We start from the raw sequence: 22872 nt of genomic DNA, 5'->3' as shown, positions 1-22872 counted from the left end.
ATTAATTTTTTTCAAAGCAAAAACAATACACTTGCGCATTGGAAAATTCAGTAAGCGGAGATAAATATAGATCATAGCGAAAACATTAGTTACAGAAGACAGAGAAAAATGTCCACATATGCAGACACAAGGGTGAACTGCATAACCATATCTTGTACAATGAATAACAAACAGTTTATGTAAATCAAAACAAACAATTCCGTTCAACAAGAGGCCAGCGGCCAGAAAAAGGCAAAACAACCAAACATTCACATGGTCATCATAGTGAGTCCCCGGGGGGGGGGATAAGTTACCCGGAGGATTAGGTAGGGAAAGGTGGGGGTGGTAGCCAGCAATAAAGTGCCACTATCAGCAACTGCAGTCAGATGGATATACAGGTAGGGGGGCCCCGTATTCTGACCGATCCCAGGGTACCCACACTTTATCAAACTGGGGAACCAAATCATGCACCGAGGCCGTCAGATACTCCATTCTCTGAATTTCGGACACCAATTGGAGAAATCTAGGCCAGGGGGGAGTTGCTCCGGACAGCCAACACAGCGGGATAAGCCTCTTAGCAGCTAGTAAAATATAAGAGACCAGCCGATTGGTATTTTTAGGTATGCCTGGAATGGGAGACCCAGCAAACAATATAAGGCATCGATCGGGAGGGACACCCCCGTCACCTCCACCACCAACGACCCCACCGCTATCCAGAAAGGCCGTATCAAGGGGCATTTCCAGAAAATATGAAACCGTGACCCAACGTCAAGTCCACATCACCAACAGCATGGCGAGACTGAGGAATCGTATTTGTGGATGACATTGGGGGTCTTATACCAAAACATAAGGATTTTTATTGCCGTTTCCCTTTGTGTGACACACTTAGAGGATTTACAGGTAGAGGACCAAATCCTATCCCATGTCTGTAGGGAGATAGGTTTGTCCAACAACTGAGACCATCTACTCATATACAGATGTGTAAGTTCGTTTAGAGGAGTCAACTCATGGAGGATTCGGTGAATAGAGGAAATTAAATTAAGTTGATGGGGACCGTGAGCGCAGAGGTGCTCAAAGGCCGTGGGACTGTCAAGGATTAAAGTCGGAGAATTTGGAGCTAAAGAAGTGTCTGACCTGTAGGTAGAAGTAAAACGAGTGTTTGGACGATGTCATATTTTTCCCGCAAGGTCTCAAAAGCCTGACGTCTATGTGAAACAGGGTGTACCAGGTTTCTGAGTTGGAAAAGGGGATCTAGCCACGGGGAAATCCTACCCATAGACAATCCATCAGGGATAGTAGGTTTAAATAGGACATTCGTGAGGGGGGGGGGGGGGGGGGACGGCAGCCGAGGAGAGGGAGTATTTTTTGTTACACTTTTTCCACAAGTCTAAAGTGAAGGACATTGGGGCCGTACATTGACGTCTAAGGTTGGGGTGTAGTGGGGATGGAGCGCCCCAGATCAGGGAGCATGGGTGAACCGGATATAGGACCCCCTTCTTAATAGCAGCCCACCAACTCGTGGCATTAAGAGAGGACCAGGTAGCAATGATTCGTAAATGGGTAGCATGATAATATTTCACAATATCCGGAGCTCCCAATCCCCCCCCCCCCCCCCGACCTTTAGGCGCAAACACCACTGAGCTGGCAAAGCGATGGGACCTGTCAGCCCATATAAATTTTAGAAAACGTCTTCGGAGAAGTTTAAGCTGTGGGGTTGGGATGGCAACTGGCAGTGTCTCAAAGTGGTAGAGCAGTCTGGGTAAGACTGACATTTTAAGGACGTTGATCCTGCCCAATTATTTATATCCTGAAACAGGGCAGGAAAATTTGCACGGAACAGGTGGGAATAGGGAGGAGTGCGAAAAACCCCCAGGTATTTGAGTGAGTCACTGCACCATCTATAGGGATAAGATTCTTTCAGTCTAGAGAGTTGTGTGGCGGGATGTGTATGGGAAGGGCCTTAGTCTTGGAGGTGTTAACCTTGTACCCAGAAATACCAGCAAAGGATGTTAGTAACTTGTGCAATGAGGGGAGGGAGATCTGTGGATTGTCAATAGTTAGCAAGATGTCGTCTGCAAAAAGTGATAATTTATACTCTCCCTATCACATCACCACCCCACGGATATCTGGATGAGAGCGTACGGCCTCAGCCAGGGGTTCTAGACATAAGATGAATAACAACGGAGATAGAGGACACCCCTGCCGAGTACCATTTATCAGGGGGAAGCGAGGCGACAGAAAGGACGACATCTGTACCTGGGCAGTAACCGTTGAGTACAAAGCTTCAAGTGCCCTTAAAAAGGGGCCCTTGAACCCATACACTTTGAGCGTGGCGAACATATAAGGCCAGCTAAGCCTATCAAAGGCCTTTTGGGCGTCTAAACTAAGTAGAAGTGCTGAATTCGTTGGTCCTATCCAGAAGGTCGACCAGGTTGATCGTACAGCGGGTGTTGTCTCCGGCGTGTCTGCCAGGGACAAACCCCACCTGATCTCTGTGAATAAGTTTGGGGGCAAGAACTGATTGCCTGGAGGCAAGGAGTTTCGTAAATTTCTTGTAGTCAGAATTCAGAAGGGCTATAGGCCTGTAATTGTCTGGGATGGAGGGATCCTTACCCGGCTTGGGAATCACTGAGATGGAGTGTGAAAAGTGGGGATGGGGAGGGGTGCCCTTTAGTAGAGAATCAAATAAAGTGAGCATGTGTGGTTCCAAAATGTCTAGGTAGGTTTTATAGTAGAAATAGGGGAGACCATCAGGGCCAGGTGACTTATGCGATGGAAGTGCTCCTCTGCCGTTACTGTTTTATTTAGGGCCTCTAAATCACTCGACGAGAGCTTGGGGAGTTTCAGATTGGAGAAAAAAGCCTTAAATTAGACAATTGTAGAGTTTGTGGTAAAATTTGCCAAAGATGTTTGAAATTTCACAAGGGCAATAGGTCCTAGATCCGTCAGGCCGGGAGAGAAACTCAGGAAAGGAGTTGAATGCGCGTGGACGTAGTTTGTTAACATTTTATGAGGTTTATTGGAAAATTCGTAGAATTTCTGCCTCATCCAAAGCAGAGATTTGGCTGCCCGGTCGAGTTGCGCTGTTTTAATCTGTTCTCTAAGTAGAGTGACCCTCTGCAGCCTCTCCACCGTGGGGGCACCCAGGAGCCTCTGCTCTTCTCTCGGCTGAGCGGAAGTTAATGATCGGATAAGTTCAGACCTGTCTCTCTTCAATCTAGAGCTCTCTGCAATACAGGCGCCTCTAAAAACGGCCTTATGGGCCTCCCACAGGGTGGAATAATCCAGGACCGACCCTTTGTTCAGTTGGAAGAATTCTGTAAGGCTCTTCGCAAGGACAGAGCGGGAGCTTTCAGAATGTAAGAGGTGGCTGTTAAGCCTCCAGTGACAGGATCTAGGGTAGGCCTGGGTGAGCAAGAGATCTAGGGTAATGGGGGGCATGATCAGACCGGGTAATCGGCAACAACTCAGAATTGACCACGTGTGGGATGAGAGGGGCGGATATAAGAAAGTGATCAAGCCGCAAATACATTTTATGAACTGGAGAATAAAAGGTAAATTGCTGAGCGTGTGGGGTGTTTGATCCTCCATTAGTCGAAAAGCCGAGGGGGAATCTAAAACTGATGGAATGAGGTGGCTTGGGAAGCCATCCTCCTGAAGGGTGTGGATGAGAACAGAGTTTTTCTATCTCTAGAGGGAGACATGACCAAGTTAAAGTCCCCTCCGACTATCATAAAAGGCTGGGATGGGCAGTGGGGCGAATCAAGCAGGCCACTAAGGAAGTCAAGCTGACCAACATTGGGGGCATACAGGTTGACAAGAGTCAGAGAGGGGTTAAAGTGTTGACATTCTAAAACTAGGTATCTGCCATGGGGGTCTGCATGGGATTTTTTAACCTTTAATGGGACACGACTTTTTGATCAAAATCGCAACACCTGCCCTGCCTGTGGGGTCAGAGGCTAGGAAGGAGGTAGGGAAGTGTTTGGAGGCAAACTTAAGGGATCCATCTGCTTTAAAGTGGGTTTTTTGCAACATAATCACGTCCGCACCGGAGGACCAGAATTCCTTCAGGGCCAGCCAGCGCTTGCGTATGGATCCTAAGCCTTTTACATTATAAGACAGAATTTTTAAGGCCATAAGGGTGAGTTAAATAGATAAGCATTTGTAAGTACCTGGGAATTGTGGTACAGCCTATTGTAAGTAACATTAAACCGGGACACCATTCGACAGAATGGGTCTTTGGCGTCAGTTATACCCCGGCGATGGGAAAAAAGTAGGAATACCCAAAGCCAGGATAGCCTAACCAACCTATGTAGTGCATAAGAAAGCAGTGAAACTGAGCTATAAAAGTGGACATGGTAGAACATAAAACTTTAGTAAAATACATTAACAAAAACATCAAAAAAATAACAAAAATAAAAAGAACAAAAAAGAATAGAACATCTGGATGACCTGAGGGAGTCATGTGCCTCAGAGACCCAGGGAATCAACCCAGGTCAAGAGGGTCATGGCCGGACGATCACCAGGGGTGGTCGGACTTAAAAGTGGAAGGGCCATCTACTCTCCTTATGAGATCGGAAATTAACAAATAACATTAACATCGTATAGTCTTGTAGAAAAACTGAACCCCATGGGATGGGGAAAAAGAGTCCCAGCTTGAAGAATCAAGGCAAAGGACAAACTGAATGTAACCATAGCAACAGGAACTTCTCCCTTCAAATTCACAGGGGAAAGGGAAAAGATGAGGGATTATAAGCAGTAAACAAAACTAAACCACAAGGAACTGGCGAGAGGGTTCAGGGGGGTTGTTTGGAGAACCGTGGACGCTGGGGTGTAGAGGTGCCTCCTGGGTTTGCTCCTCACGGGCGTCCAGATGTGGCTTGGAGTGTTGGGTAGCGGGCGAATCTGGGCTTCCGCAGGGTGCATGTCCTCCTCAAGAAGGGGAGGGAGGCCAAGGCTCTTTAAAAAGGATTCACTTTCCGGAAGGTCCCATAGGGTGTGCTGAGCTCCGTTTTTTGACACCATCAGACGAAAGGGGAACCCGCAGAAATATGAAACCTTGTGATGTTGCAAGTAGGAGGTGATCGGCCGAAGGCTCCTACGTTTAGCCAGGGTGATGGGAGAAAGGTCACAAAAAATCTGCAATTTCACCCCTTTGTAGGTGATTTGAGGTTTGTTGCACGTGGATTGGATCAATGCCTCCTTGCTTTCGAAGAAGTGGAACCGGACAACAACATCCCTGGGTCTGGCTCCAGCAGGAGGTTTGGGGGCCAAAGCGGTGGGCCCTATCAAGGCGCCTGTCTATTTCCACGACCGTGGGGGCCAGGGTGTTAAAGAGGCCTAGGAGGTAAGGACGTAGATCAGAGTCTCCCACAGTCTCCGGGATACCTCTAAAGCGTAAGTTCTGGCATCTCTCTCTATTTTCCAGGTCCTCCTGTTGCAGCTGTAGTTGGGAGACTGAGAGGCGGAGGTTATGGTTGTCCTCTTCGACGGCTTGGACAATCTCGTCAAATTTATTTTCGAGTGTGTCCGTACGCTCTCCCAGCTGGTTAATCTCCTTTCTCAGTTCCACCGCAAGTTTATTTACCTCAGCTGAGACATTAGTTGTGATCTTGTATAACAAGGAGAGGGAGAGAAAAGGGGGGGAAGAAAAAGGGGGATTTTTCAACGGTGCTAGATATAATGAAAATTCAACAGAATATACAAAAAATTCATAATAATTTATTAATGTACATTAAAAACACTGTGGCATCACATGTAATACACAATAATAAAGAGCAGTATACGCATTGCTAGTCGACAGGAGGAATCCCAGAGGCAAAAGATGACAGGCTGACAGCACTTGTTCCCAACATGTTTCGCAATAAGCTTCCTCAGGGGAAATGTGCAACTAATAGATTTAATAAAAAGTTTTTTAGTATACAAAAACAACAAGCAAAATTTATTACAAAGTACATATCAGTGTAGAATGAAAAATACATATAATGACTCCAGTGTGTGAGATCTAACAAAATGGCGCTTACCGCCTATCGCCAGGCAGACCGCATACCGGGAATCGACAACGGTGGAGAAAATTTGCAATCGCCAGGCAAAAATCAAAGGCCTCCAAGCCTTATGGAGGGCATAGATGGGGGTAAGCTAGTGCTAAAGATGTAAGTGAATGAAAGGTAAGTGGGGCAGAGCGTTAGTTGTGATCTGTTGAAGCAAAAGGTGTAATTTGGCGTCCAACTTGGCATCCAAAATAGCAGGTGTAAGGATCCCCTGAGTTGAGGGGGACCCGGGTCAGGGGCCTGGGGAGCATTAGCTGGGGGGGTGCCAGAGCCCTCAATCCCCAGAGGATCCGGCAGGGAATGAGAGGGTGCAAGTTGAGATGTCGTGACAAAACGATCCATAATAGGCCCTGTCTGCTGTTCAGGGATTTGCTTGTAATGTTCCTGTTGCTGACCGATTTTTTTTTTTTTTTTTTTTTTTTTCTCCCCATGGGGTGTTTTGGTACTGTAAAGATAAGAAAAGCTTACCCCCGGATCTGTTAGTGGCTAGCGTTGCTTAGCAGGGGTCGTGGAGAGCAGATAGACCCCTTAACTCATTTAAGAGCCACGGTGGTTAAAGGTGGTGGTGATCATGTTGATTACTGGTGGTGGGTGCAGTCAATTCCAGTAGGTTTTATTTCCCCTTCACCCTATGAAGCTGTGATAATGGCAGCTATGAGAAACTGGGTGTAGCAGGGGGTAGCAAGATGGCCACCAGCATCCAATATAGGCCGGAGCCAGGGCCTTGCCTGGAGAGGGCTGCCAGATAGACTGTTATTGCCTGCTGCAGTGAGACGTGAGTTTCAGTCCCTCAAAAACTCTCGGGTGTCTCAAATAGGTATCCACCTGGCGGTGTGGAGAGGGGATTGGAGGGGAGAGTACAAGGGAGAATACAAACAGCCCCTCAGGGGACTCACCAGGCCGGAGGGATGCAGAGTAGGGGGCCCCAGGTAGCTCCTATGCTCAGAGATTCAGCGGCCGAGTTTGTCCCCAACCCCCCCCCCCGGGTAACCTGGACCCGCTGCCGGAGCGGCCCTCGGGGGAACTCCGCAGGATAGGCCGGTGTTTTTATAGAGGCCTAGAAGGCCGCAAGATGGTGCCCGGCGAGGCGCTAGCAGCGGCCGCAATGGGCCGAATACTGCGGACCGCGGATGGTGGCCAAACTCGAATGGGACTGTAGGGAGAGCACCCGGCGAGCAGGATGAGCCGGGATATGGGCGCCTGGAGTGATCTGGAGCAGAGGATGGCACCAGATTGTCGGTGATCCGACTGAGCTCCAGAGGAAAGCGTCCGTCCTCGGTTCCGGCCGGCCACGCCCCCCCCCCCCCCCCCCCCCCCCGCGCTGCTCGGTGGCGTTTAACACAGCTCGACCAGTGGTCAGCAGCGCACCCCCTGTGGGGAAATCCTAACCTACCACACTTCCAGACCCCGAAATGTGGGCCAGATATGGCATTACAACGTTGGGCCAAGTTATGCCCTAGGGTACTCTGCTACAATTCAAACCTGCAGGCCAAATAAGACTCGTACAGGTGAAATTCCATATTCTTGCAAAGGTTGCCCATATGGGTAAAAAAAATTGGTGCGTAGAATTGTAAACAATTGTACCTTTCATATTCTTTGGCCCCTGCAAAGATGCTAGTTACGGTTTTCTATAATTCAAGAGCTGCAAAACATTCTCTATATGTACCTCCTCAGGTAGTACATTTAACAGTCTCCTATCACTAAAATTCATGTGTCCCATGATTCATAGCACTTCTTCTCTTCCTTCCCCTGCTTGAACCCTGCAGTAATTTGTTCCACCCCCAAAGCAGGGGAACGAGCAGAGCTTGTTCATGTGGATGTAGTCATGTGATCCTCCTGTCTCCCATCTTTTCACATGCTGTGGAAAGCCTCTCATGGTATTAGACAGACAGCCCTTGTCACATCAGTTTAAAACCGAGAGAAACAAAACAGAGAAATGGAGAACAGATAACAGGAGAACAACAGATAACTCTGCTTCAGAATCCTTAAGCACTGGTTAAAATATATATATATATATAGTAAATGCCAGTGCTCTCTACTGAATGGAGCACCTTCTTTAAACACAAAAAAAGCTAGTCCTAGGAATGCTTAAAAGTGCTGTGAATGGAATCCACTGATTTTATAATGTTCTGGTTTTGCAAAGCATAAATGCTTTCTATGCATGGCTTACTGTGCATGTATCTCCTGGCTTGGATACTAATTTCAATTGCAACTAAATGCTTATTGATTATTTGGCAACTTCTGAATGAAATATGTAATGGAGAACATCATACTGTGGTTGGATCACTATGTGCTTTGCAATTCCTCAGCTGTGTCCATACTCCTGGTGGATTAACCCTTCCACTGCCATATCCATACAGGGGTCCACACATAACCGGATGGCTGCAGCAATGGGGATTGTGTGTGTGAAACTAACAGGCCAATCTCTTCCTGTCAGGTAAACACATTCGCTGCGCTGCCGTCCCATTGCTCACAACTCCCCCCCGATACTAGCGCTCCCAGGCTCCACTTGCCAATCTGTGGGCCTGGGAATGACATGGTGGATGCTGGGGGGAGAAGATCGAACACACAGCCACTCTCCTCCCCTTCTTACTGTGATCAGGAAAGCAACGTCTATGGTGTCACTTCCAGGTCATCATCTCTGTGTCCCTGGATAGCTCTCATTCTTATTCTCATTTCCCTCTCCCCGCCTCTCTTTCACTCTCTTTCGTGAGCGCACTCTTTCAGTGCCTTACAACTTTATATATACTGCATCCCATGTCGTTGTCCTCCTCCAGTCCCAGTCCCATCACCTCCATCCCACGTCCTCCATCTCCATCCCACGTCGTCCTCCTCCATCCCACATTACCCATACCATGTACTTTTCCTCCATCTCCTCCACCTTCTCCATCCCACATCCATTTCCTCCATCCCATGTCCTGATGAAGAAGCCAATGTAAGCATGGTTGGGGGTGAACTCCTGGCTGAAGATGAGTTAAGATTTTCTTCTTCTGACAGCCTTTTCAGGGGTGCCGACCAATCCTCCTCCATGACCACTCTGCCGAGCCTGGCCCCGCCACCGGGGGACTTTTAGAAATACAATTCTGATATTGTTTAAATATATATATATATATATATATAATTTTTTTTATTTAATTTTTTACACTATCCCTTTTTCAATTTTTGATTAGGATAAACATCCTTTGTGATAGGAATATAGCATGACGGGTCCTTTTTATGGAGAGATCCTTTTTTGATCTTTTGCTTTAAAAAGAGAAAAAAAAAAGCCTTGTTTATATGCCAGAGGAATAGGAAGGGACATCATGACATCGCTCTGGTCCTCCAAGGCCATAGAGATGAGCGGAAGCCATGTTTCCTTTACTTATCTCTATTGCAGGACACCGGCACCGCCGGATGGGTCCCGGGTTTCACCGATGTTCAAGTATGCTTGGGATGGGTGCTTCTAAAAGTGATCCAGTGGTGAATTCGGCACTTGGACCACTTTTATCTTGTAGAGTTTCACTGGCTGCAGCCAGGACGTCATTTCTCTATGGCTGTCACCAAGTGATTTAAGTTGCCTTTAATATCATTTTAAGCTACTAGAATGGTTCTTATTTGAAATGTTTTAAAGTGGGTTTTAGTGTGGTACAAATTTGTGCCTATTTTTGTTTATAGTTTTACATTCTTAGTTTTTAGTTGGGGTTTAGGTCCGGTTCACACCGCTGCGGGTGAGAGATCCGGATGTGATTCGCACCGCACTGCAGTGCAAATCACACCCGATCTGTCTGTGCGATGCGAGTTCAGCCATACAGATAGTATGGCTGAATTCGCATCGCACCCGCCGCAAACTCGCACAGGACCCTTTTTTTGGTCCGCAGCAGAATCGGATCGCATGGGTGTTCACACCATGCGATCCGATTCCTGTCCGAGTTTGCAGATCGCACTGCGATATGTGGACTGGTCTGGGGGTGTCATTAAGATTTCATTGACACTCCCAGCAGTCCGCATAGGGCAGTGTGAACTGCCGGCGGGAGGCATGCGATGCGGGAAAACGCCGCGGATTCGCGGCATTCCCGCATCGCTATGGTGTGAACCCAGCCTTAAACTGTTTTGCTGAGAAAGCAGAAGCCACTTTACCACATAAAATATCTGACAGATGATTCTTGACAAATGACACACCAGTTTTAATTTTAGTAAAGCATATAACATTTTGGGCATCGCAATAATTCCCTTGTTTCTTATCTGTAGGTCCTCACAACCAGTTGCAAGCAAAACTCTTATTTCTGAAGTCACAAGGTTTGTTTTTTAACATCCTTAAAGTGTATTTCCACTTTTTGTTGCCAAATTGTGATGACACCTATTTTATATTTGTTACATGTTCCTATTAAGATAACAAAACTTAAGAGAGGTGCGTCCTTTAGAAAAAATAAATTATACTCCCCTAGGTGGTGTCCCCCGCAGGCTCTGCACTGATAACTGAGCAATCAGACTGCTGATCGCTCCGTTCTAAGCATTCTGCAAGCTGAGTTGTCAGTTTCCAGCTCTCTGCTCTGCTTCAGCTCACTGTAGGCTTAAAAAGGGTCACAATAGTGTAGAACTAACTGCACTCCTGTGATCCATAGGAGAGGTATAGTGAAGAAAGCTTTGGCAATACTTCTCCTCTAAACAGGTAACTAATAAGTACTGTGTGCTGTGTACTTGCTTAAAAATCCTTGCATGCTCTCCTGCTTTATGTTTAAATAAGTTGTAAAGTCAGAAGGTTTTTTTTATCTTAATGCATTAAGGTAAAAAGACTTCTATGTGCAGAAGCCTCCCCAGCACCCCCTAATGTTTACCTGAGCCCCATTCCTGTCCAGCGATGTCCGCTAGTACCTCAGCTGTCCGAGACTCTCCCACATGATTGGCTGAGACATAGCAGCGATGCCATTGGCTCCCACGGCTGTCAATAAAATTCAGTTAACCAATCAGGAGAGAAATAGAGGGGGCTGGGGCGGAATGGCAGCTCTATGTCTGAATGGACAAACGGAGCTGCAGCTCGACTCAGGTGCCCCCATAGCAAGCTGCTTGCTGTGGGGGCAGGAAGGAGTGGCCAGGAGCAGTGAAGAGGGACCCGAGAAGAGGAGGAACCAGGCTGCTCTGAGCAAATCCACTGCAATAGAACAGGTAAGTATGACATGTTTGTTTAGATTTTTTTTTTTTAAAGGAGACTTTACTATCAATTTAAGATAATGCAGAACTTTTTTCATTTTGGATCGAGTTAAAGAATTATAACCCCTGTATTTTTATTTGTATTTTTTTTTTTTTTATGTGTCCTATTGTGGAGATTTCCTTTCTCTTCCTATCCCATAGCTAAAACAGAATGTGAGAAGAAATCCCTATAATCTGTGGATGTTACCAGAATTACTGGAACTAGTATTCCCCCCTGTAAGGCTTATTTCCCTTTATCTTGTCCTGGTGCTACATGAGTCTCAGTGAGACAAATAATAAAAATATATAGTTGTGCTCATACGTTTACATACCCTGGCAGAATGTAAGATGTCCCGGCCATTTTTCAGAGAATATGAATAACGCAAAACATATTTCTTTCACTTATGGTTAGTGTTTGGCTGAAGCCAATTATTATAGATTAACTTTGTTTACTCTCTTTTTTTTTTTAATCATGACAACAGAAACTACCCAAATGACCCTGTTCAAAAGTTTACATACCCTGGTGATTTTGGCCTGATACCATGCACACAAGTTGACACAAATGCCACGTACACACGACCGGACTTTTCGACATCAAAGGTCCGACGGAACGATTCCGGCAGACCATTCGATCGTGTGTGGGCTGCAGCGGACTTTTGATTTGCAAAAATTCATCAGACTTTAGAAATGGAACATGTTTCAAATTTTTCCGCCGGACCCAGTTCCTACCGAGAAATCCGCTCGTGTGTATGCTAGTCCGACGGACAAAAACCGTCACGAGGGCAGCTATTGGCTACTGGCATTAAACTTCCTTATTCTAGTCCGGTCATACGTGATCACGTTCGAATCCGTCTGACTTTGGTGTGATTGTGTGTGGCCAAGTCCGTTCATTTGGAAAGTCCATCAGAACTCTGTCAGAACTCCGCCGAAAGTCCGTCGGACCTAGTCCATTAAAGTCCGGTCGTGTGTACGCAGCAAAAGGGGTTTGAATGGCTATTTAAAGGTAACCATCCTCACCTGTGATCTGTTTGCTTGTAATGTGTGTGTATGTGTATAAAAGGTCAATGAGTTTCTGGACTCCTGACAGACCCTTGTACCTTTTTTATCTAGTGCTGCACTGATGTTTATGGTTTTTGAGTCATGGGGAAAGCAAAAGAATTGTCAAAGAATCTGCGGGAAAAGGTAGTTGAACTGTATAAAAATATATCCAAGAAATTGAGAGTGCCAATCACCAGTGTTCAAACTCCAATCAAGAAGTGGAAAATGTTCTGTTGAAACCAAACCACGGTCAGGTAAAATTTCAGCCACAACTTCCAGGAAAATTTGTTCAGGATGCAAAGAAAAACCCACAAATAACTTCAGGTGAAATACAGGACGCTGAAAACATGGTGTTGCTGTTTCAAGATGCACAATAAGGAGGCACTTGAAGAAAATGGCCTGCATGGTCGAGTCGCCAGAACAATGCCATTACTACGCAAATGCCATAAATTATCCTGCTTACAATACACCAAACGGCACAGAGACAAACCTCAAATCTTCTGGCACAAAGTCTTTTGGAGTCATGAGACCAAAATTGTGCTTTTTGGCCACAACTATAAATGCTACTTTTGGAGAGGAGTCAACAAGGCCCATGATGAAAGGTACACCCTTTCTACTGTGAAACACAGAGGTGAATTGCTGATGTTTGGGGATGTGTGAGTTACAAAGGCACAGGAAATTTGGTCAAAATTGATGGCAAGATGAATGCCGTATGTTATCAAAAAATACTGGAGGAACATTCCCATTCATCAGGCAGGAAGCTGCGCATGGGACGTACTTGGACATTCCAACATGACCATGATCCAAAACACAAGACCAAGTTGACCTGTCATTGGCTACAGCAGAATAAAGTGATGGTTCTGGAGTGGCCATCTCAGTCTCCTGACCTCAATATCATTGAACCACTCTGGGGAGATCTCAAATGTGCAGTTCATGCAAGACAGCCCAATAATTTACAGGAACTGGAGGCTTTTTGCCAAGAGGAATGGGCAGCTTTACCATCTGAGAAGATAAAGGGCCTTATCCACAAATTCCACAAAAGACTTTAAGCTGTCATTGATGTGAAACTGGGCAAAACATGCTATTAAAGAGGAAGTAAACCCTGATGGGTTTACTTCCTCTTTTTTTCCCTGCAAAGGTAAAGCATAATGGACTACTATGCGTCGCATAGTAGCTCATTATGTGTCACTTACCTGACACAGGAGCCAGCGAAGTCGCCGCTGTCCCCTGTAGTCCGCCGCATCCATCTTGCTGGTGGCGTCTCGCAGCTCCAACGAATCACAGCGGCGAAGCCGCGATGACGTCACTCCCGCGCATGCGCACGGGAGTCGCGTCTCGCAGCTCCGCCGCTGCCATTCGGCGAAGCCGCGATGACGTCACTCCCGCGCATGCGCACGGGAGTCGACAAATTAGGCAAATCCATTCTTGGACTTTCCGCATTTAGTGCGCCTGCGCGCCGCTGTCTACGGCGCATGCGCCGTAGACAGCGGTGCCCATTTTCGGGCAAATATCTCCTAAACCATATAGGTTTAGGAGATATTGCTTGGACCTACAGGTAAGCCTTAATCGAGGCTTACCTGTAGGTCAAAGTGGTTTGAAAGGGTTTACTTCCTCTTTAAGAACTGGGGTATGTAAACTTTTGATGGGTGTCATTTGTCTAGTTTCTGTTGTGATTTATGATTTAAAAAGAGTAAACCGAGTTTGATGATAAAGGGCTTCAGCCAAACACTAACCATGAGTGGAAGAAAAGTTTTTGTGTTATCATTCATGTTCTCTGAAAAATGGTCAAGAAATCATAAATTCTGCCAGGGTATGTAAACTTATGGTAAATAGTAGATACTCCCATGCTACTATGGCAAAACTAAATGGACAAAATAAGAGTGCAGAAACCACTGTAAGGGTCAAACACTACCCCCAAATACAAATAAAATCAGTAGTTGGTATTGCGCTCCCAAAATAACATGCAATAAATAGTAAAGTGCAATATCCTCATTTCCTGTTCCTTTGCATGTTTGTCACACTTAAGGGGCGGTTCACACAGCGGGCGATGCGAGGCGACACGACTCGCCTCGCCTCGCTCCCGCAAGTCGCCCCCGTTCTGTACAATGGAACCGTTCTGAGAGGAGCGACTCGAGTCGCTCCGACTCAGAAAAAAGGTTCCTGTACTACTTCTGGGCGACTTCGGGGGCGACTTGCATTGACTTCTATACAGAAGTCCTCTGCAAGTCGCCGCTGAGGTCGCGGCGAGGCAAGTCGGAGACGCCTCGCCGCGCCTGCAGTGTGAACCGGCCCTAAGATTTTCGGAACATCAGACCAATTTAAACAATAGTCAAGGACAACACAAGTAAACACAAAATGCAATTTGTAAATGAAGGTGTTTATTATTAAAGGTGAAAAAAAATCCAAACCATCATGGCCCTGTGTGAAAAAGTGATTGCCCCCTAAACCTAATAACTGGTTGGGCCACCCTTAGCAGCAACAACTGCAACCAAGCGTTTGCGATAACGTGCAATGAGGCTTTTACAGCGTCCTGGAGGAATTTTGGCCCACTCATCTTTGCAGAATTGTCCTAATTCAGTTACATTAGAGGGTTTTCGAGCATGAACGGCCTTTTTAAGGTCATACCACAACATCTCAATAGGGTTCAGGTCAGGACTTTGGCTAGGCCACTCCAAAGTCTTCATTTTGTTTTTCTTCAGCCATTCGGTGGTGGACTTACTGGTGTGTGTAGGATCATTGTCCTGCTGCAGAACCCAAGTTCGTTTCCGCTTGAGTACACGAACAGATGGTCGGACATTCTCCTTCAGGATCTCTTGGTAGACAGCAGAATTCATAGTTCCTTTTATCACGGCAAGTCTTCCAGGTCCTGAAGCAGCAAAACAGCCGCAGACCATCACACTACCACCACCATATTTTACTGTTGGTATAATGTTCTTTTTATGAAATGCAGTGTTCCTTCTACACCAGATATACTTGGACACACACCTTCCAAAGAGTTCCACTTTTGTCTCCTCGGTCCACAGAATGTTGTCCCAAAAGTCTTGGGGAACATCAAGATGTGTTGTGGAGAAATTGAGACGAGCTTTGATGTTCTTTTTGCTCAGCAGTGGTTTTCTCCTTGGAACTCTGCCATGCAGGCCATTTTTGCCCAGTCTTTTCCTGATGGTGGAGGCATGAACGCTGACCTTAACTGAGGCAAGTGAGGCCTGCAGTTCCTTGGACGTTGTTGTGGGGTCTTTTGTGACCTCTTGGATGAGTCTTCGCTGCGCTCTTGGGGTAATTTTGGGCGGCCGGCCACTCCTGGGAAGGTTCACCACTGTTCCATGTCTTCGCCATTTGTGGATAATGACTCTCACTGTGGTTCACTGGATTCCCAAAGCTTTGGAAATGGCTTTATAACCCTTTCCAGACTGATAGATCTCAATTACTTTCTTTCTCAATTGTTCCTGAATTTCTTTGGGTCTCGGCATGATGTGTAGCTTTTAAGGATCTTCTGGTGGACCTTACTGTGTCAAGCAGCTCCTATTTAAGTGATGCCTTGATTGTGAACAGGTGTGGCAATAATCAGGCCTGGGTGTGGCTAGAGAAATTGAACTCAGGTGTGGACAACCACAGTTATAGTATGTTTTAACAAGGGGGGCAATCACTTTTTCACACAGGGCCATGATGGTTTGGATTTTTTTTCACCTTTAATAATAAACACCTTCATTTACAAATTGCATTTTGTGTTTACTTGTGTTGTCCTTGACTATTGTTTAAATTGGTTTGATGTTCCGAAACACTTAAGTGTGACAAACATGCAAAGGAACAGGAAATGAGGAAGGGGGCAAACACTTTTTCACTCCACTGTATATATAATCTGTTGCCTCCAAGCCAAAAATAAATAGTAATTAATTAAATATTAAACATGGTTGTATAAACAAGCACTTCAAATCAAGTAAAGTACAGGTGCAAAATTCGAGAGTGCAACGGTGATGAGCAGGTGACTATAATCGATTGCATAAAAATAAAATAAACAATAAATCAAAAAATTGTCCAATATCACGTAGCTCAAAAAAAGTTCATCAACATGACCGTGCAAAATAGTTCTGTTGAATCACAAAAAAATCCTTCTGGATCCAAAGTGCAGGGTGAAGGTGCTATACGGGTAAACAATGAATGGCACTGTGACTTCAGTGATTGTGAGTCTTCGGTGTTACTGACACCCGTAGCTGTACTAACATCTTACCTTACTGCTGTAAGGTAAGCAGCATCCAAGAAGAAAGGGGTTAGTCACTGTGTTCCTTCCAGGGGGGCCACGGTATGTGCAGAGCTACATAGGTGCTTCCTTTCATTCAGGTGGTGTTAATGGTAAGGACCTCTCAAATACATCAAAACCGGACATATAGGAAAGATTGGGAGAGATTACAGAGCTTCTATGGTGTAGTATGCTTACAAATTCTGTTTTCTAACATATAATAATGCAGGTACTCACATTTAAAAATGGATTACTGCACAGTGTAAAAACGAGCAGCGAGCTCAATACCTAAATGTCACTTTCTAGCGAATGGTCGGCCATTTTCTTGAAGCCTTTGTATATAAGTAATGGAGCGACCATTTTCCCAAAGATTGCTATATGGGCTACGACTGTGGCCATTTTGTTGTAGTTCAAAACAAACGATGAGATGTAATAGCTGCTGCGCTTATTATCCTCATTGATGTGCTGTCATCAATGGATAAATGAATGATGCCATGGTGTTTAACCACTTAAGGACCAGGCCTCTTTTTCAGATTTGGCGTTTACATGTTTAAAACCATTTTTTTTGCTAGAAAATTACTCATAACCCTCAAACATTTTATATTGGTTTTTTTTCTAACACCCTAGAGAATAAAATGGCGGTAATTGAAATACTTTTTTTCACACCGTATTTGCGCAGCGGTCTTACAAGCGCACTTTTTTTTGGAAAAAAAAAATCACTTTTTTGAATAAAAAAATAAGACAAAAGTAAAATTATCCCAATTTTTTTTTATATTGTGAAAGATAATGGTATGCCGAGTAAATTGATGTCACGCTTCAAAATTGCGCCCGCTCGTGTAATGGCGTCAAACTTTTAGCCTCAAAAATCTCCATAAGCGACATTTAAAGAATTTCTACAGGTTGCATTTTTTGCGTTAGAGGAAGTCTAGGGCTAGAATTATTGCTCTCGCTCTACAGATCACAGCGATACCTCACATGTGTGATTTGACCACCGTTTTCATATGCGGGCGCTACTCACGTATGTGCTCACTTCTGTGCGCAAGCTCGTTGTGACGGGGTGTTTTTAAAAACCTTTTTTTTTTTTTATTATATTTTAATTGATTTTATTTATTTTTACACTGTTTTAAAAAAAAAAAAAAAAAAAAAAATGGATCACTTTTATGCCTATTACAAGGAATGTAAACATCCCTTGTAATAGAAAAAAGCATGACAGGTCCTCTTAAATATGAGATCTGGGGTCAAAAAGTCCTCAGATCTCATATTTGGACTAAAATGCAAAAAATAAAAAAATGACATTTAAAAAAAAAAATATACCCTTTTAGGAGGTATGGGCGGAAGTGACTTTTTGACGTCGCTTCTGCCCTCCTATGGTATAGAGACAAGTGGGGGGCCTTAGCCTCACTCGTCTCCATACCCAGCTAGGAAAAGGACCCAATCGCCTCCGCCGCTACCGACGGCTCCGGTAAGCGGCGGGAGGGTGGTGGGGGTGGCACCTCTCCCGCCGCCGATAGCGGTGATCTCATGGCGAATCTGCCGCGGAGACCACCGTTATCGTACAGACGACCGGCGCCTGAAGAGATGGATATCTCGGTTCTGGCAGCAGCTGCTGCCGTTACCGAGATATCCCTCTTCAAAAATAGGACTTACATCGGCGCGCGCTGGTCGTTAAGTGGTTAAATAGTGCGCCCGCAGCACAGCTATGTTGCTCCACCTAATGAATCTTAAAAATTACATTTTAAAAGGGCGCAAAAAACGAAAATTAAATCATGATGGCTAGTAAATTAAGATATGTAAAAATTAGAAAAAATTAATTTTATTAGAGCAAATTGGGATAAAGGAATAATATTCTAAAATAATGATAAAAACATAAAAAAATAATTAAAAAATCAGACTCCAGAAATGGTGTCTTAGTTAAAGTGGTTGTAAACCCTTACAAAACACTTTGACCTACATGTAAGCCTAGATTAAGGCTTACCTGTAGGTCCAAGAAATATCTCCCAAACCTATACGGTTTAGGAGATATTTGCCCGAAGACGGCGTGGCATCCTCGATAACGAAGATGCAGCGCAATGCCGCATGTCTCGGCTCCCGTGCGCATTCCGCGGGAGTGACGTCATCGCCGCTTCGTCGAATGACAGCGGCGGAGCTGCGAGACCCACCGAGAACATGGATGCGGCGGACTACAGGGGACAGCGGTGACTTCGCTGGCTCCTGTGTCAGGTAAGTGACACATAATGGACTACTATGCGATGCATAGTAGTCCATTATGCTTTGCCTTTGCAGGGAATGAAAGAGGAAGTAAACTCATCAGGGTTTACTTCCTCTTTAAAGTGATTGAGAGATATGATACATGAGCACTGCTATCTCCCCACTGGTTCTAGCTCTTCCAATTTTATTCCACACTAAGAAAAATGTCATGCGTATCACCAGCACAAGACCAGATTTTGTTAGCTTATGACAAATGGATCTGGATTTATAAATGTATTGCTATATGATTTAATTCTCAGCTTGCCAGAGGTACCAGAATATACAATAATTGCAGAGCCTTTGGAAGGGCACCCAACTTTTCTTGTGGCTGAAATATCTTTGCCTAAAGTGGTGAGTAATTTTATTTTGGCTATATTGGAGGTTCTGAAGGTCCCTGTATGCCTTAATTTTTTATTTATTTTTTGTTTCATAAACGTTTTCTTGAAAAAATGTTGCAGGACACAATATTAAAGACAGCCATAAATAAAATCGAAAATAAAAAGAAACCTGATAGGACCGTAATAGTAATAATGGGTCAGGGGACATGCCTATACCGATAGTCTTGCAGAGGAAACAACATACCGGAGTTATACATAATTTAACCGCATTAACTTGCGTCAGAGTAAAGTCCACCTTGAAAGATATAACTTTAGTAATAATGTTGTGGACCTGAATCCAGAATGGCTGTTAACGGGTACATGTCCACCATATGTGGAGCATTGAATCAACAGCCTCTCCATATCGCCAATAGGAAACTGAAGGATACAATTTGTACAGTAAGGAAGGTGTGCAAATACCACCTGGTTAAATCCGTATACCCATTTTACTGTATGGATACATTCAACAAGCCCTTGTGGATGCATGTGCAAATGGTCTCACAGGCTTCTTCAAAGAGAGAAATGTCCAAGTCTCGCATCCAAGATTTACAGGCAGAAATGGAGAATGTTGAGGCAATATCTTGGAAAGATATGTATAAAGTAAACATAGCATGCCGTTTACAGTTACAAAGAGCTTCCACAGGCATCAGTGGTCTAGTCCACATTGAGTTGGAGCCCCGGATGGTTCGAAAATAATGATTTTGGAAAGCACTCACATGGACGGGAAAGATAAATGCAATCAAAATGTTTATATTGCCTACATTAATTTACACATTTCAAATGGTCCCAGTCGCCCTCCCCCAGACCTATTTCAGTAAATTAAAATCTATGGTGGTGAAGTTCATTTGGGCTCGTAAACTCCCCTGCATCGCTTATAACATATTGGTGAAAGACAGAAATAGAGGGGGATTAGCAATGCCAGAGTTTAAAAAATACTATGAAGCAATAGTGATCTCTAGATTAACAGATTGGCTGCATAATAAGACGGAGAAGAGTTGGGCGGAGTTAGAAATAATGTTGAGTAGAACTGACATTGGTAAAATTATATGGATACCACCTCAGCACTGAGATTTAGGATTAAGCGCGAGCACTTTAACAAATAACACATTAAAGTCTTGGGATAGAATAAATAAGAGACACAAATGGGATTATAACTCTCCACTTATGTCACTTTTGAAAATATTTTTGGAGATGGGAACATTGTGAGTTCAAATGGTGCCAACATAGGCTGTTGGAAGGAAGGTTCAATAGATTTGAAGAGATGCACCAATCGGGTGCTCTTTGGCCTCATTAGGAATCTGGGTCGGATGCAAGGAGCATGAACATTTCAGTCCACCAGATGGGTTAATAAGCATGCCCTGTAGTAGCTGTGGAGATTTGGCAGACCTATGCCACCCTTATGTTTTAACCTGGTCAGACAGGTATATTTAATCCGCGGATGTCTGTGACAGCAGGTGAAGAGGGCGCACTTCACCAAACCAGGACACAGGGGTTTCTAGGCTTGCCTATCTATGGTGGTTAGCTTGATGATTTCGGCAGAAGAGCTCCAAGAGGCGACGGGGTATTTGGATGCCCAAGTATGTCAAGGCCTCAGAACACCAGAAGAAATTAAAATTAGACTGGCTGCACTCTGCTTCCTGATGTTCAAAGCAATTTAACATAATTGATCTTGAGATTGGAGAGAGACCTGAACTGTTCCAAATCCCAAAGCAAATTTGGTAGGGATAAGGGAGGTTCTGATAGAGCAACATCTCATCCGCAAAGGTGACTACTTTATACATGTTGCTGTGTATTTTTTCCATAAGTAGTGATGTTGGACCACACTCTATTCAAGAATGTCTCAAGGGAGCAGACATATAAGAGAGGAGACAAAGGGCAGCCCTGCCTCATTCCATTTCTCAAAGAGAAGATGTCTAAAAGATGACGATTCACACATGCTCTGCTCTGCTCATGCTCTGACGGATTAGAGTAAAGCGCCTGAATGTTGCCAAGCATCTTACGTAATAGGCCAATAGTGTTAAGGGTTGGTGCTAGATAATCCCATGCAACCCTGTCAAAGGCCGCCTCTATATCAAGTGAGAGAAAAAAGCAACGCCTTTTCTGTGAGGTCAACCAGTGATGGAGAATCGGGGGCCTTTATAGTGTTGCGGGCTTCTAGACCTGGTAAAAATCCCACTAGATCTGGACTGTCGAGAAATCAGAGGGTAGAAAGGGCAGCAAACAGCCAGGATTTTCATATAAGGCTTCACGTCCACATTCAAAAGTGAAATGGGAAGATAATTAGCAACCAGGGTGTCATCCTTCCCAAATTTAGGTAGCAGAGCAATGTGTGCCTCCAAGAGGTGGGGAGTATGGGGAGGGAAGGATGTCAAGGAGCAAAATGTGGCCAGAAATCATGGCTTTGAAATATCCAGGAAGGTCTTATAGCATTGAAGAGTAAGGCCATCTGGGCCAGGACTTTTGCCTGGCTTCATTTCTTTCAAGGCTCTGTCCAGTTCATCTCCGATGATGGGGACCTCAAGTTTCAGAGCATCTTCACAGTAGATGGGAGCAGGACTGTATTTTCTTAGGAAATCTTCAATGGGTTGTGTTGCCTTGAAAAGGAATCCAGAGAAATAGCCAAGAAAGCCTAGATGAATCCGAGAGGTTGTATAAGGATCTATAGAACTCTTCAAATTGCTTAGCTATGGCTATGTTTATTTCATTGTCTCTAATACATTGAACTGATGTTTTTCCTTCTTAGCTTCTATTGTCTTGCTCATAAAACACTTTGTTTCAATACGTACTGTCACCTAGTTCTTTTGCCTAACTCCTCCTCCAGGAGTTGCTGCCTGGCCTTTGATCCTGAAAGGCAGCCGCAGCGTTGGTGCATTTGTGTATTGTTTCCAAAGAACAAATGCATGTGAGTAGAGTGCACTTAAAGCCTTTTGTGCCTTTTTGGCAGTGGCGGACAGATATGAATTCTGCTCTGATGGTGCATTTCTGAGCATCCCACAGGGAGTTAACATTGGGGGTGTCATTGATGACACAGAATTCTTGCAGGATTGCCAATGTTTATCCACATTGGTCTTGTCTTTAAGGAGGGAGGGGTTAAGTCTCCATATTTTACTTCTGGAATTCAGTTAGGGAGAGTGCAAAGTGAGTGTTATGGGATGATGATTTAAGAGAACCATGAGCTCTATTATAGCCGAACTGAGAAAAGGGAGGTCGTCCTGAGAAAGGAATAAGTGATACAGCCTAGAATACTTTGCATGGGATGCAGGGAAAAAAGTATAGTCTTTATTTTTAGACTGTAATATGTGCCAGTGTCGGGCAATCTGAGATTTGTAAACTGTAGATTAATCTGACGTAGTGCCCAATAGGGCAGTGTGAAAAGTACCCATCGAGATATCCATGAGAGTTTGCAGGGGAACGTTGAAGTCCCCTCCTAATGAGGTATGAGCTCTCCAAAACAATGGCATCAACACCTTATCAAGATCATATCAAAAAGAAAAATGGGGAAAAAAGGTGACAAGTAACCTCCATGATGACTATATACTGTAATTTTAATTTTGTTACTAAAGCCACATGCTCCTTTCTTCAAAAGAAGTCCTATAAATGCTGATTTTTCTCTTTGCAGTCCTCTATCCGATCTCTTGTACTAGACCTTGGTGAAGATCGGATTGTATTATTGGGACGTCCTGACTTGTATCTAATGGATATCTTCATTCCCTACAATATTATCCAGGAGGAAAGCGGTGCTCAGTTTAACAAAGAAACAAAGGTGAGTGAGCAAGAA

The 22872-nt window shown here is 44.6% G+C and overlaps 1 protein-coding gene across 2 annotated transcripts in view; it reads left to right on the top strand.

Annotated features, from left to right (window-relative positions):
- PIH1D1 (PIH1 domain containing 1) overlaps positions 1-22872 on the top strand; it is an 80947-nt gene that overhangs the window by 48843 nt on the left and 9232 nt on the right. For both annotated transcript variants that reach the window (XM_077457010.1, XM_077457009.1), the window contains exons 8-10: positions 10257-10304; positions 18978-19068; positions 22714-22857. In XM_077457010.1, the coding sequence (XP_077313136.1) occupies positions 10257-10304; positions 18978-19068; positions 22714-22857 (283 nt within the window). The remainder of the gene's footprint in view (positions 1-10256; positions 10305-18977; positions 19069-22713; positions 22858-22872) is intronic.

The sequence above is a fragment of the Lithobates pipiens genome, unplaced genomic scaffold (assembly GCF_037356315.1).
Source record: "Lithobates pipiens isolate NorthernLeopardFrog02 unplaced genomic scaffold, aLitPip1_a1.2 Scaffold_27, whole genome shotgun sequence".
NCBI lineage: Eukaryota > Metazoa > Chordata > Amphibia > Anura > Ranidae > Lithobates > Lithobates pipiens.
The sequence above is the reverse complement of the archived record's forward strand: the minus strand, read 5'-3'. Positions and strand labels throughout refer to the sequence as shown.